The 11,851-nt window shown below is 37.9% G+C and overlaps 2 protein-coding genes across 2 annotated transcripts; both read right to left on the minus strand.

Annotated features, from left to right (window-relative positions):
- Window positions 1–1,397: 1,397 nt before the first annotated feature.
- On the minus strand, window positions 1,398–2,336 carry LOC144228737 (olfactory receptor 8B8-like). The gene has a single exon (XM_077760632.1). It carries the CDS (start codon window positions 2,331–2,333, stop codon window positions 1,398–1,400), a length of 936 nt encoding a protein of 311 aa, XP_077616758.1. The 5' UTR covers window positions 2,334–2,336.
- Window positions 2,337–9,467: 7,131 nt separating this feature from the next.
- On the minus strand, window positions 9,468–10,420 carry LOC144228568 (olfactory receptor 8B8-like). Its single transcript, XM_077760435.1, is given in 2 exon segments — window positions 9,468–9,634; window positions 9,637–10,420. Coding segments are annotated over 2 exon segments (951 nt in total).
- Between the last annotated feature and the right edge of the window lie 1,431 nt (window positions 10,421–11,851).

Consider the following 11,851-nt stretch of genomic DNA (forward strand, 5'->3'; position numbering starts at 1 on the left):
ATGGGTTAGATGGCTGTTTCCCTTCAGTTTATACCCAAAGCATGAACAGAAAACAAAGAAGATTAGAAACAGGTAATAAAAGTGTGTTAGAAGTAAGTAAGTAAATAAATAAATAAATAACCAACCAACCAACCAACCATGGAGAAAGCATGAGCAGAAATGTATTTTCAGAGAAAGGTAGGCAAAGGAAAATAAGAGAAACCCCCTAATACTCCATAACTTCTTAAGTGATTTTCTTAACATTTTAAAGAACTCAGCTTGGACGAATATATGTCTTTCTTACATACCATACTCCCTTGTAGTTAACCAAAACTTTTCCTGCAAATGAGTTCTTAAAGTTTTCTTGTAATTAAATAAGTAGAGTCAGATTGTACATTTAAAGGGAAAAAAGAATTTCAGTACAATGAGCCCTGTACCTCAAAAAAGTAGGCATAGAATGGTACCAATGTATATCTGAAAGTCATTTAACCCTGTCTTTCTGTCCAGAAAAAAGACTTCCCAGAGCTTCTGGATAACCTAGTACCTGAAGAACGGATAGGCTGACAAAGCAGAGGGTTCATGAGGGTGAGAGAAGAGCTTATGGGAAAGTGTGGAAAAGAACAAGAGTTTACTAAACTTGGGAGAGTTCAGTGTGACTTCAGTAGACTAACAGAAAAAAGGCAGGGAGGAGGGAGTTATAGTGACAGAAAATCAGGCTGGAGAGGTGATCCTTGTTTGACATAATGTGGAGCTCTGTTTTATAATGAAGACAACTGCAGTGAACAGAGTAAATTAAGGTAAATGAGATTTTATTGGAAACATGGAAAGAGCACCATGGTTGTCTTCTGGAGAATGGATTTCAAGGCTGAAAGATAAGAGAGGGAGAGGATGGTCAGGAGGCTGGTGTCCAGATGAGAAATGATGGTGCCATGAGGAGAACAAGAATTGTCAGCACTTCATAAGTTGGGGGTGGAGGATAAGCAAAGATACAGGAATCAAAGAGGACACTAATTTGAGGTTTGAGCAACTGAGTATTCATAGTGATAGAAATCACAGGAAGAGAAGAGAGTCTGTGAATGTTCCTTCTAAATTACAAGAGGAAAACACTGGGTAGGAATAAGAAAAAGAAGGAAGAACAGGAAGGAGGAGGAGAGGAGAGAACACAGTATTAGCCCCCCACATTATACCACGAACATTCATTTGCATTAACTTATTCATCCCAATAACCTCCAATAACCTATAAAGTAATATGATGCCCCTATTTTGCAGAATTTTTGACCTGGGCATTCAATTCCAAGTCCAACACTCTTTCTATTATACCTCATTTCTTTCTACATGGAAAAAAAAAACTCTATAAGGAACAGAAACAATTTTAAAAGAAAGCCGCATTCTCTTATAATAATTAATACTGCTTTAGCTCAGGAAAATGTTTTTCTACTCAAGCTTTTTTTCAGGGCAACCCTGACCTCCCTGTTCCTGAAGCTGTAGATCAGCGGATTGAGCATAGGCACCACAATGGTATAGAACACAGTGGACACTTTCCCCTGGTCCATGGACAAAACAGAAGAAGGATGAAGATACATGAATGCCCCTGACCCAAAGAAAACAGAAACAACAATTATATGTGAGCTACAAGTGCTGAAGGCTTTGGACCTTCCTTCAGTGGAATGGATGCAAAAGATGCTGGTGATGATGAAAGAGTAAGAGACAATGATAGTGAGGCTTGGCACACCGACATCAAAGCCCACAACAATGAGAACCACTAGTTCGTTGATGTGAGTGTTTGTGCAGGAGAGCTCCAGAAGGGGGAGGATGTCACACATGTAGTGGTTGATGGTATTGGCATCATAGAAGGTCAACCTGAGCATGCATCCTGTGTGGGCCCAGGCACCAATAAATGCTCCCACATATACAATCACAGCCAGCAGAAAACAGGTCTGAGGGGACATGGTGACCGTGTATAACAAGGGCTTGCAGATGGCCACATAGCGATCATAGGCCATTACGGTCAACACATAACACTCTGCACTGACAAAGAAGCAGTAGAAAAAGAGCTGAGTCATGCATCCTGCATAGGAGATGGTGTTCAGTTTTGACACAAAGTTTACCAGGAGTTTTGGGGTGATGACAGAAGAGTAACAGAGGTCAATAAAGGATAAATTAAAGAGGAAGTAGTACATGGGGGTGTGAAGGTGAGAATTCAGTCCAATTAGAGTGACCAAGCCCAGGTTTCCTGCCACAGTGACAATGTAGATTCCTAGGAAAAGGAAGAACAGGGGCAGCTGGATCTCTGAATATTTGGTTAAACCCACAAGGAAAAACTCAGTGACTAAGGAACTGTTTCTCATATCCATTCTCTTCTGGTAGGATCTGAAAGATAGGAGAGTAGAATCATATTTGAGGCAGAGCCCACATTTCCTATACAGTACCATGCCCAGACTGTCCTGGGGGTAAGAAGCCAACAGATTCTGTTGAGATTTAACTATTGTATAGGAAGTTGTATCTGGCTTCGCTCAAGGAAGACAAGTATATGGGAGGCATCAACAGAGGTTCAGGTAACACCGGGAGAAATATTTCAAGAGGGGAAGAAGTAGAGAAATTTCTCATATTTTCTCTGCTTCAGTTTGTCACTAATACTTTTTATTTCTTTACTTACTCCAGTTTGTACTTGTTAATCTTTTTTTTTTCTTTAACAAAATTTGTATCTTTTTTTTAATAGTTTATTGTCAAATTAGTTTCCACATAACACTCAGTGCTCATCCCCACAAGTGTCCTCCTCCATGCCCATCCCCCCTCCCCCCACATCCATCAGTCCTCAGTTTTTGTCAGCATTCAAGAGTCTCTCATGGTTTGCTTCTCTCCCTTTCCCCCACCATTTCCGCCCTTCTTCTCCCCCTTGTTTGTACACACTTCAGCTACCTGTGCTGGCCACAGATCCAGACTGGACTGTGTTGGGTGGAAATCACAAGCACATGTCCATCGCAGATCTCGGGAAACAGACTCACAGAGACTCTTTGGTTTCACAAGCACACACGGCAAGAAAGTAATTAGGTCAGGAATGGAACCTGGGTTTCCTTCATAAGAAATTCTTTAAGGGGCAGAAAGATTTGAGGCACTGCAAACCCCATAATCTCAGCACTACTTCTAATCTTGACTTTCTTCCCATGCAGACCTTGTAGTCATCTGCATCCAGGCCAGAGCTGGCAAAAGCAGAAAAGCTTATTATTTCTATGGTTCTGGACTTTGAAAGACATAAAAACACAAAGGGTTCAATGCTCACTCTTCTTTGCCTAGTGACCTCAAAACTTCCTGTGGTTTCCTCTCCAACACTGATCTCCAGTAAGAAAGTTCTGTGGTGTGAGGGGTAATAGAACTCAACCAAACACTTCCTCCTCCATTTGTGTGGAGGGGCTCAGAGCATTTATAAATCTCAGTCTTTGACTTGCTCTGAGAATTATTCAGATAACGATCACTATTTTTAATAATTATTTTGCCCAGAGGTGATCATTAAACTATAATAAAAAAAAGGAGTGTAAACAGCACTCTCTGTTTTCAACATAATAACAGGAAACATTATGTGTTTGATCTTATTATGAGCTTGGAGGTCTCAGGGATTTGATATAGAGGCTTTCCCAGGAGGCTTTCCATAGCTCAAACCCTTTGGGAAAGACAGATTTATGAAACTGTTTGCACAAAGATGAAGATACTTATGCCCTGGTGTCTTTGGAGGCCCAATATTCTACTCAAAATTGCACATTATTCCAGGACAAATGAAATAGAGACCTTTTTCTCTCTTCTTTCTCCTAGCACTTCTTTGGCCTTTAGGTACAACTGCTAACACATAGCCAATAATATTTTAAATACCTATAAAAATATTACACGTATATACATATCTTCCCACTCGTATACATGATTGACACTAAGGGAAACATGATGATATGATGCATTTAGACACTTCACTCCTTGTCCCTTTTTCTTAGCATTCTTTCTTTTCCTAGACCCCCTCAGCCATCACACCCACTTACTCATGTTTATAACTTACAACATCTTCCCTATTTTCCTAATTGCTGATGTAACCAAATAAGTTTATAGGGGCTTTACAATTGATTAGGAACTACATTTTTTTTTACCTCTTGACTTTGTCATTTAACAACACTTCATTAAAATCTCTCCAAAGTTCTATATTTGGACAAATCATAACTTACCCAACCATAATTTTCCATTCTTTTATCATTAACAGCAATGGTAAAATAATTGTCATTGGTGCATTCATCTTGATATACCAGTACTTTTTTTAATGGGATAAATTCCCGTAATGTTGTCTTTTAATTAGTATCAGATGGTTTTTCCCAAAGACTATAATAATTCATATCTCTGCAAGCAATGTATTAAACTACCTTTTCTTCCCCGTTTACATCAATGACAGATCACATAAACTGAAAATCAACAAGTAAATGATTACTTTGAATGTCACACTGGACCAGGTAGACTTAACAGATATATTTAGAACATTCTATCCTAAAACAGCAGAGTACACATTCAAGTGCACACAAAACATTTTTCAGAATAGATCACATATTAGCTCACAAAACAATCCTCAACAAATTCAAGAAGATCAAAGTCATACTATACATCTTTTCTAACCACAATGCTATGAAACTAGAAGTCCGGTATAAGAAAAAATCTAGAAAGACCACAAATACATGGCATTTAAAGAACACCTTTCTGGGGGCCTCAGTATATCAGTTGGTGAAGTGTCCAACCCTTCATTGTGGCTCAGGTCATGATCTCACAGTTCATGAGATTGAGCCCCACATTGGGCTGTGCATTGAACATGGAGTCTGCTTTGATTCTCTCTCTCCCTCTCTCCCCCTCCCTTGTTTGTATGTGCACACTCTTGCTCTCTTTCAAAATAAATAAGCAAACATTAAAAATAGAGAACATCTTACTAAGCATTGAATGGGTCAACCAGGAAATAAAAGAAGAAATTTAAGAAAATAGATGGAAAACAAATGAAAACACAATGGTCCAAACCTTTGGATGCAACAAAACTGGTTCTAAGAAGGAAGTTTAAAGCAATATAAGCCTACCTCAATAAGCAAGAAAAATCTCAAATAAACAATCTAACATTACACATAAAGGAGATAGAAAAAGAATAACAAACAAGGCCTAAAACTAGCAGAAGGAAAAAAGTAATAACGATTAGAGCAAAAGTAAATAGTATGGAAACTAAAAAAACAATAGATCAATGAAACTGGGAGTTGGTTCTTAAAAAAACAAAACGAAATCAATAAAATCAATAAACATCTAGACAGATTTATCAAGAAAAAAAGGACTCAAATAAATAAAATCACAGATAAGAGAGGAGAAATAACCAACAAATACAAAGGATTATAAGAGAATACTGTGAAAACTTATATGCCAACAAATTGGACAACCTAGAAGAAATGGATAACTCCTAGAAACATAAAAACTACCAAAACTGAAACAGTAGAAATTGAAAATTTGAACAAACCAATAACCACCAAAGAAATTGAATCACTAATCAAAACACTCTTGATAAACAAAAGTCCAGGACCAAGTGGCTTCTCAGACAGATTCTACCAAACATTTAAAGAGGAGTTAATACTATCCTAAAATATGGAAAAAGAAGGAAAACTTCCAAATTCACTCCATGAGGCCAGCATTACCCTGATACCAAAACCAGATGAAGACAGCACTAAAAAGAGAACAACAAGCCAATATCCCTGATGAAAACAGATGCAGAATTTCTCAATAAAATACTAGCAAACCAAATCCAACAACACCAGAGGGGAGACAGTTGGAGGGATGTGTTAAATAAATGATAAGGATTAAGAAAGGCACTTATGATAAGCACCAGTTATTGCATAGAAGCACTGAATCACTGTAGTGTACATCTGAAACTAATTACACTGTATATTAACTAACTGGAATTTAAATAAAAACTATTTATTTATTTACTTTAGAGGAAGAGAGCACAAGTGGGGAGGAGGGGCAGAGAGAGAACTTTTTTTATGTTTTTATTTTTGAAAGAGAGAGAGAGAAGAGAGAGACTGAGCAGGAGAGGGGCTGAGAGAGAGGGAGACACAGAATCTGAAGCAGGCTCCAGGCTCTGAGCTGTTAGCACAGAGCCCGACGGGGGGCTCAAACTTGTGAACCATGAGCTCATGACCTGAGCTGAAGTCAGATGCTTAACTGACTGAGCCACCCAGGTGCCCCAAGAGAGACTCTTAAGCAGAGAGAGAGCGGCTCAGTGCAAAGCCCAATGTGGGGCTCAATCCCACAACCCTTGGATCATGATCTGAACTGAAATCAAGAGTCAGACGCTCAACCAACTGAGCCACCAAGGAGCCCTAAATAAAAGCTTTTTTAAAAAGTGAGTTGCATTCATGCCTTAGTTGTTACACAGTGATCTCATAAAATACAAGACTTGAAGACTCTGAGTGTGCGTGTGTGTGCGTGTGTGTGTGTGTGTGTGTGTGTGTGTAGAAAGCTAGTGTAAAGAGAAGCAGGTGATGGAAATATATAAATTTAGGGTTCAGAAATTAAAGAAATACAGAACTCAAAGCCTCTTTTGCTTCTGGGTTTTATCATCCCTTTACTACAGTACACCCTGATCATTCCAGATTTGTCCTGAGCATCAATAGAAGCATCCTTAGAGAAAGTGTCTACTAAACAAAATTAAGATGTAATCAGAGAACTTTGTTTAACCAGGAAGACCATGTTCCATTAAGTCTAGAAACTCAGTGTTCACACTGACTTAGAAGCAACTCTGTCCTAGTTTACAGGCACAGGTGAATCCCATAGTTTACCTGTTTAATTCTTAGCTGTATAATTGCAACACAGAAAAATGAATATATATATATTCATTCATTACTTGTGTTTTACAAGTAAACACACCCTAACTTGATTCCCTTCCTTTGAGAGAAGTCCAAATACATACATGAAGCTTGAGTTACTAAGTAAAAGTTACAGATAACTTGCTTCCTTTAAAACTTTGCCAAGGATAGCTTTTACAAGCTTCATTTAAATTTTTGTTATTTTTAAAAAATAATCTGAAAAATGGAAACTATTTTGAAAGAAACTTTATTTTCTCTAAAAATGAAACAAATTTCACTTGTATATTGAGACTTCTTACATGAAAGATTGTGACCAGGTTTAACATATACTTGGTGCCACCTCAAATTTGATAAAATATGTAACAGAGTGAACGCAACTCTGCAATGTCTACAGAAATCCCCAAAGAGCAGAGATATTATTTACTTATGTAGATATACTTCAATCTCAATAAGGAGAACAATTTTATCAAAATGGACAGTAAATAAATGAAAAAAAGAAAAGAAAACACCGATTTGGATCAACCATTTTATATGAATAGAACTTAAGTAAAAATTAAGCATATTAATATTGGAGTCAGGAGATGAAGTATGAGTGGTCATGTAAAACACATATTAGTTAGCAATACTAAACATCTAAAATCAAACAAACAGGACAACATACCAGTGTTGCCAACTTTTACAATGTTTAAATCCTGGTGGAGATTAGAAAACAAGTAAAATTGAAAATATTATTAAATTTATCTTTAAAAAATTGTTGCTACTGTCACTTGGTTAAGATCAAAGAGTTTTAGAGTAAAAATTCTTTGCCTATTTTCTTAAAAGAAAAATAATCCAACATCATATTACAGAAAAGACATTGTCATAATTTGATTCATTGACCAAAAGTTTCTTTCAAATTATCACTGCTCTCCTAATGACAACTTGAGGGTTTTTTACCTTAAATTCATATGAAGTAGCATATAGAAGCCAACAAAACCCAGGAATTATCTAGTTGTTTCCATCCCTCAAGTCCAGGGGTGGGGGGGAGCTAATTTTCTTTTATATCAAATAACTCGAGCTTTTATTCTATCCAAAGAAATCCTGCATTCCCTGTAATATTGCTAGGTCCTTCCAGAAAGGAGAGGAGAATCAGAAGAATGGCATTTTATCATATGCCATTTCGCTTTCTGGATTCCTTTTTCCCAGTTTTAGTTTTAGTTGCTACTCACTGCTTTATTTTTTAAAATGTCCTCTCTCTCCCTGGTTCCACAAATGTGACCATACCTTTTCACCTCATTCTCCAAGTACTACTGGTGTATGGTCATTGTGAATTATAAATTTTATGAAAGTTTCATGGATTTTATTTTTATAGCACTGTATCATGCAGTATTAAAATTGGGACTGAAATGTGGTTTCTAAGTCTTGATGACCACTCTCCACACAGAGAACTCTGATTAATGGCTATGTGTCTTGTTGAGCCCTGACGTAATTAATGTTCTTTATGTCTGGGTTCCTTTCTCTCCCATGCCCTGCTCTGTGAATTACATGTATCAAATTCATTTTATTTTTGTAAGTTTTTATTTAAATTCTAGTTAGTTATCATACAACATAATATTCATTTCAGGTACACAATATAGTGATTCATTACTTCCATACAATACTTGGTGCTTATCAAAAGTGCACTCCTCAATCCCCAACACCAAATTCATTTTATTTAAATTTGCAGAAGTAACATTCTGTTTGAGCCAATCATTTCCCAACTGTACATGTCTGCAAAGCCTCCTCTTTCCTGATGAAAAAAATCCTATCAAACTGCTTTTCTAAACAAATGAAACAAAGCAATATCCTCCCTGAGAGAAATTCATGTATCATCCTGGAACAAAGAGCAATCAATTTTCAAATTAGAAATGTTTTGTTATTTTCCACGGTTATGGAAACAAAAAGCAATACAGTGAGGTAGAACAAAGTACACTACAGAGAGTAATAGACTTGAAGTCAAAAGGCTAAAAATTTAGTCTAGACTTTTTCATTCAGAAGAGGGAACTATAAGACATTAGCCACTCCAAGCTTTACTTTCCAATCCATGCAATAAAAATATTTTGACAATCTGTTATGAGTAGGGCTGAGCTTGCAAAGATAAGAAAACCCTTTGTGGAAGCAAGCAAGATGCAGTGTTTATACATGCAAAATCATTTCTATTTGACAGTCGATATGGAACCTTTCATGTAAATTATTAAAGGAGACATATCCTTGTTGAGTTAATGCTGGAAAGATGGAAGTAGAGACAAACTGTCCATTTCATGCTGCCAATTTCAAGTGACAGATGAGATATCCTTAATGACAGTATATCATCCAAATAGTTCTTGATTTTATCATTTGTTGACCAGTCTTCTATTTCCAGAAAGAAAAACTAAAGTTCAAAACAAAAGGAAAAAAACAGATAATATATTTCTTCCTTAACATTATTGCTAAATGGAAAAAGGGGAGAAGAAAGCATGCAAATAGTGAAGAGAAACCTACTCTACAAAAAGTAAAAATAAATTATTTAGAGAAGACTCAACTCTCCTTCAACATGGTAAGAAAGAGATAGGATAAGAAAGCTGCCAATAAAATTATTGTAATTACAAACAGAAACTCCCTGTCCTGGAATTAACTAGAGATGCTATCTGAGAAGAACCTTCTCCTACTCAGAGTTTTTCTCAGAGCAAGTTTAACATCTTTGTTTCTCAAGCTGTAAACTAAAGGGTTCATCATGGGGACTGTATTGGTGTAAAAGATAGTTGATATTTTTCCCTCATCCATAGACCCAGCAGAAGAGGTTTAAGATACATAAATGCACCTGATCCAAAGAACAAGGAAACAGCAATTATGTGGGAACTGCAGGTGTTGAAGGCTTTGGACCTGCCCTCGGTCGAGCTGATGCGGAGGATGCTGGAGAGGATGAAACCATAAGACACAAAGATGGTGACACTGGGCACAATCACATTGATGCCCCCCACGATGAAAACCACCAGCTCATTCACGTAGGTGCTTGTGCAGGAGAGCTGGAGCAGGGGGAGGATGTCACAAAAATAGTGGTTGATGGTGTTTGCATCACAGAAGGTCAGTCTCAGCATGCATCCCGTGTGGGCCATGGCACCCGAAAATGCCATCAAATATGAACCAAGCATAAGGCTGGAACACACTCTAGGGGACATGACAACATTATACAAAAGTGGGTTGTAGATGGCCACATAACGATCATAGGCCATTGATGTCAGCACATAGCATTCAGAAATAGCAAAGAAACAGAAAAAGTAAAGCTGAGTCATGCACCCCATATAGGAGATCATATTCTTCTTTGATACAAAGTGAGTCAGCATTTTGGGTGTAAACACAGAAGCATAACAGAAGTCTATGCAGGACAAATTGAAGAGGAAAAAGTACATGGGGGTGTGCAGGTGTGAATTCAGCCCAATTAGAGTTATCAAGCCTAAATTTCCCAAAACGGTGACCACATACATGACTAGAAACAGGCAGAACAGGGGGAGCTGGAGATCTGGTAGGTCTGTTAGTCCCACCAGTATGAATGCAGCCACAAAAGAACTATTTCCAGGAGCCATTCTTTCCCTAAGGGGATCTGTGAGCACAGAAAAATAGGGTTACATTAGGAAACTACTCAGCTCTTCATGCATGATCTTGTACTACAGAGAGCGTGTATAATGGGAAAGGCTGAGACTAGCCCAACCCAGACCCATACAATCTACCTTTACCACAATCAGGATACTGAGGGATGCTGACTGTCCCTTTATTAAAGCCTTTATAAGCTAAATACAGTAAAGTGCATCACACACTTACCTTAGAGAGTTAAGTCCAGTGAACATGACCTCTAGAAATATGACTGCTGGGAAAACCAAGGGTGAAGGGAGAAGTTGAGAGCAGGACAGAGTTGCCCTTCTCTGATCTCACCATTTCTTCATTCACTTGACCCTCTCCTCACCAGTAATATTAGGAACAGAATCCTTAGGAACCTCATACTGGCCTCAAATGCAGATTGTACTTGATGGAGTGAGAATTAAGAATACTGTTTCTAATCTAAAGAAGAGATGAGAATCTAGGGGAGTTGAGTTACTACCCCATCTCACAGAGAAAAAGCCATAAATCCAGAAGAGTGAGAGTTCCATCCATGGAGAGGGAACTTACTGACTGAAATACTGTACCCCCTACATCCCCTGATCTCTGACTATTCTCTTATATCCCTCCAACGCATTCTCCTGCCAGCTTCACCTGAATGTCAATACTGCACAAGGTGGGAAAGATAGTGACATGTCTCAGATCTTTGAACTTTAATCTCAAAGCAGTGAATGTTTTATTATAAATGGAATTCAGCTACTCACTCACCTTAGGTCAGAAAACTTCAGTGTTCCCTTATCCTTTATATTTACCCTCGTGGTCATGGAAAGGCAATTTCAGGCTCTGCAGCTCTGATTCTTTTTTTTTTTTTAAATTTTAATGTTTATTCATTTTTGAGAGAGAGAGACAGAACACAAGCAGGGGAGGAGCAGAGACAGAGAGGAGACACAGAATCTGAAACAGGTTCCAGGCTCTGAGCTGTCAGCACAGAGCCTGACGTGGGGCTTGAACTCCAGAATAGTGAGATCATGACCTGAGCCGAAGTCGGATGCCCAACCGACTGAGCCACCCAGGCGCCCCTCTGAGGCTCTGATTCTAAGAGGATTCAGCCCAGACTTGAATTCATATATACTCTTAAAATCTTTCTGATCCTAATTTCTGATTATGATTTTGAGTCCTCTTTAAGAAGCAGAGAAAAATAAAGTCTTTGTTATTATCATCACAATTGCTGCTTGGCTGAACATACAGTTAAAATGAGTTTAAGGATATAAGGTGCTTGGTTATATACAGGGTAGAATCTTGCTCTGTCTTTTCCTCGGGGAATAGATTTTTATGTGTAAAAGTATAAGGAGATTGTGTACCCTGGGCCATGACATGTCTTTAGTTCCTTAGGGACTCAATATTTTACTCATTTGCACTTT

The sequence above is a fragment of the Crocuta crocuta genome, unplaced genomic scaffold (assembly GCF_008692635.1).
Source record: "Crocuta crocuta isolate KB4526 unplaced genomic scaffold, BGI_CrCroc_1.0 scaffold335, whole genome shotgun sequence".
Classification (NCBI taxonomy): Eukaryota; Metazoa; Chordata; class Mammalia; order Carnivora; family Hyaenidae; genus Crocuta; species Crocuta crocuta.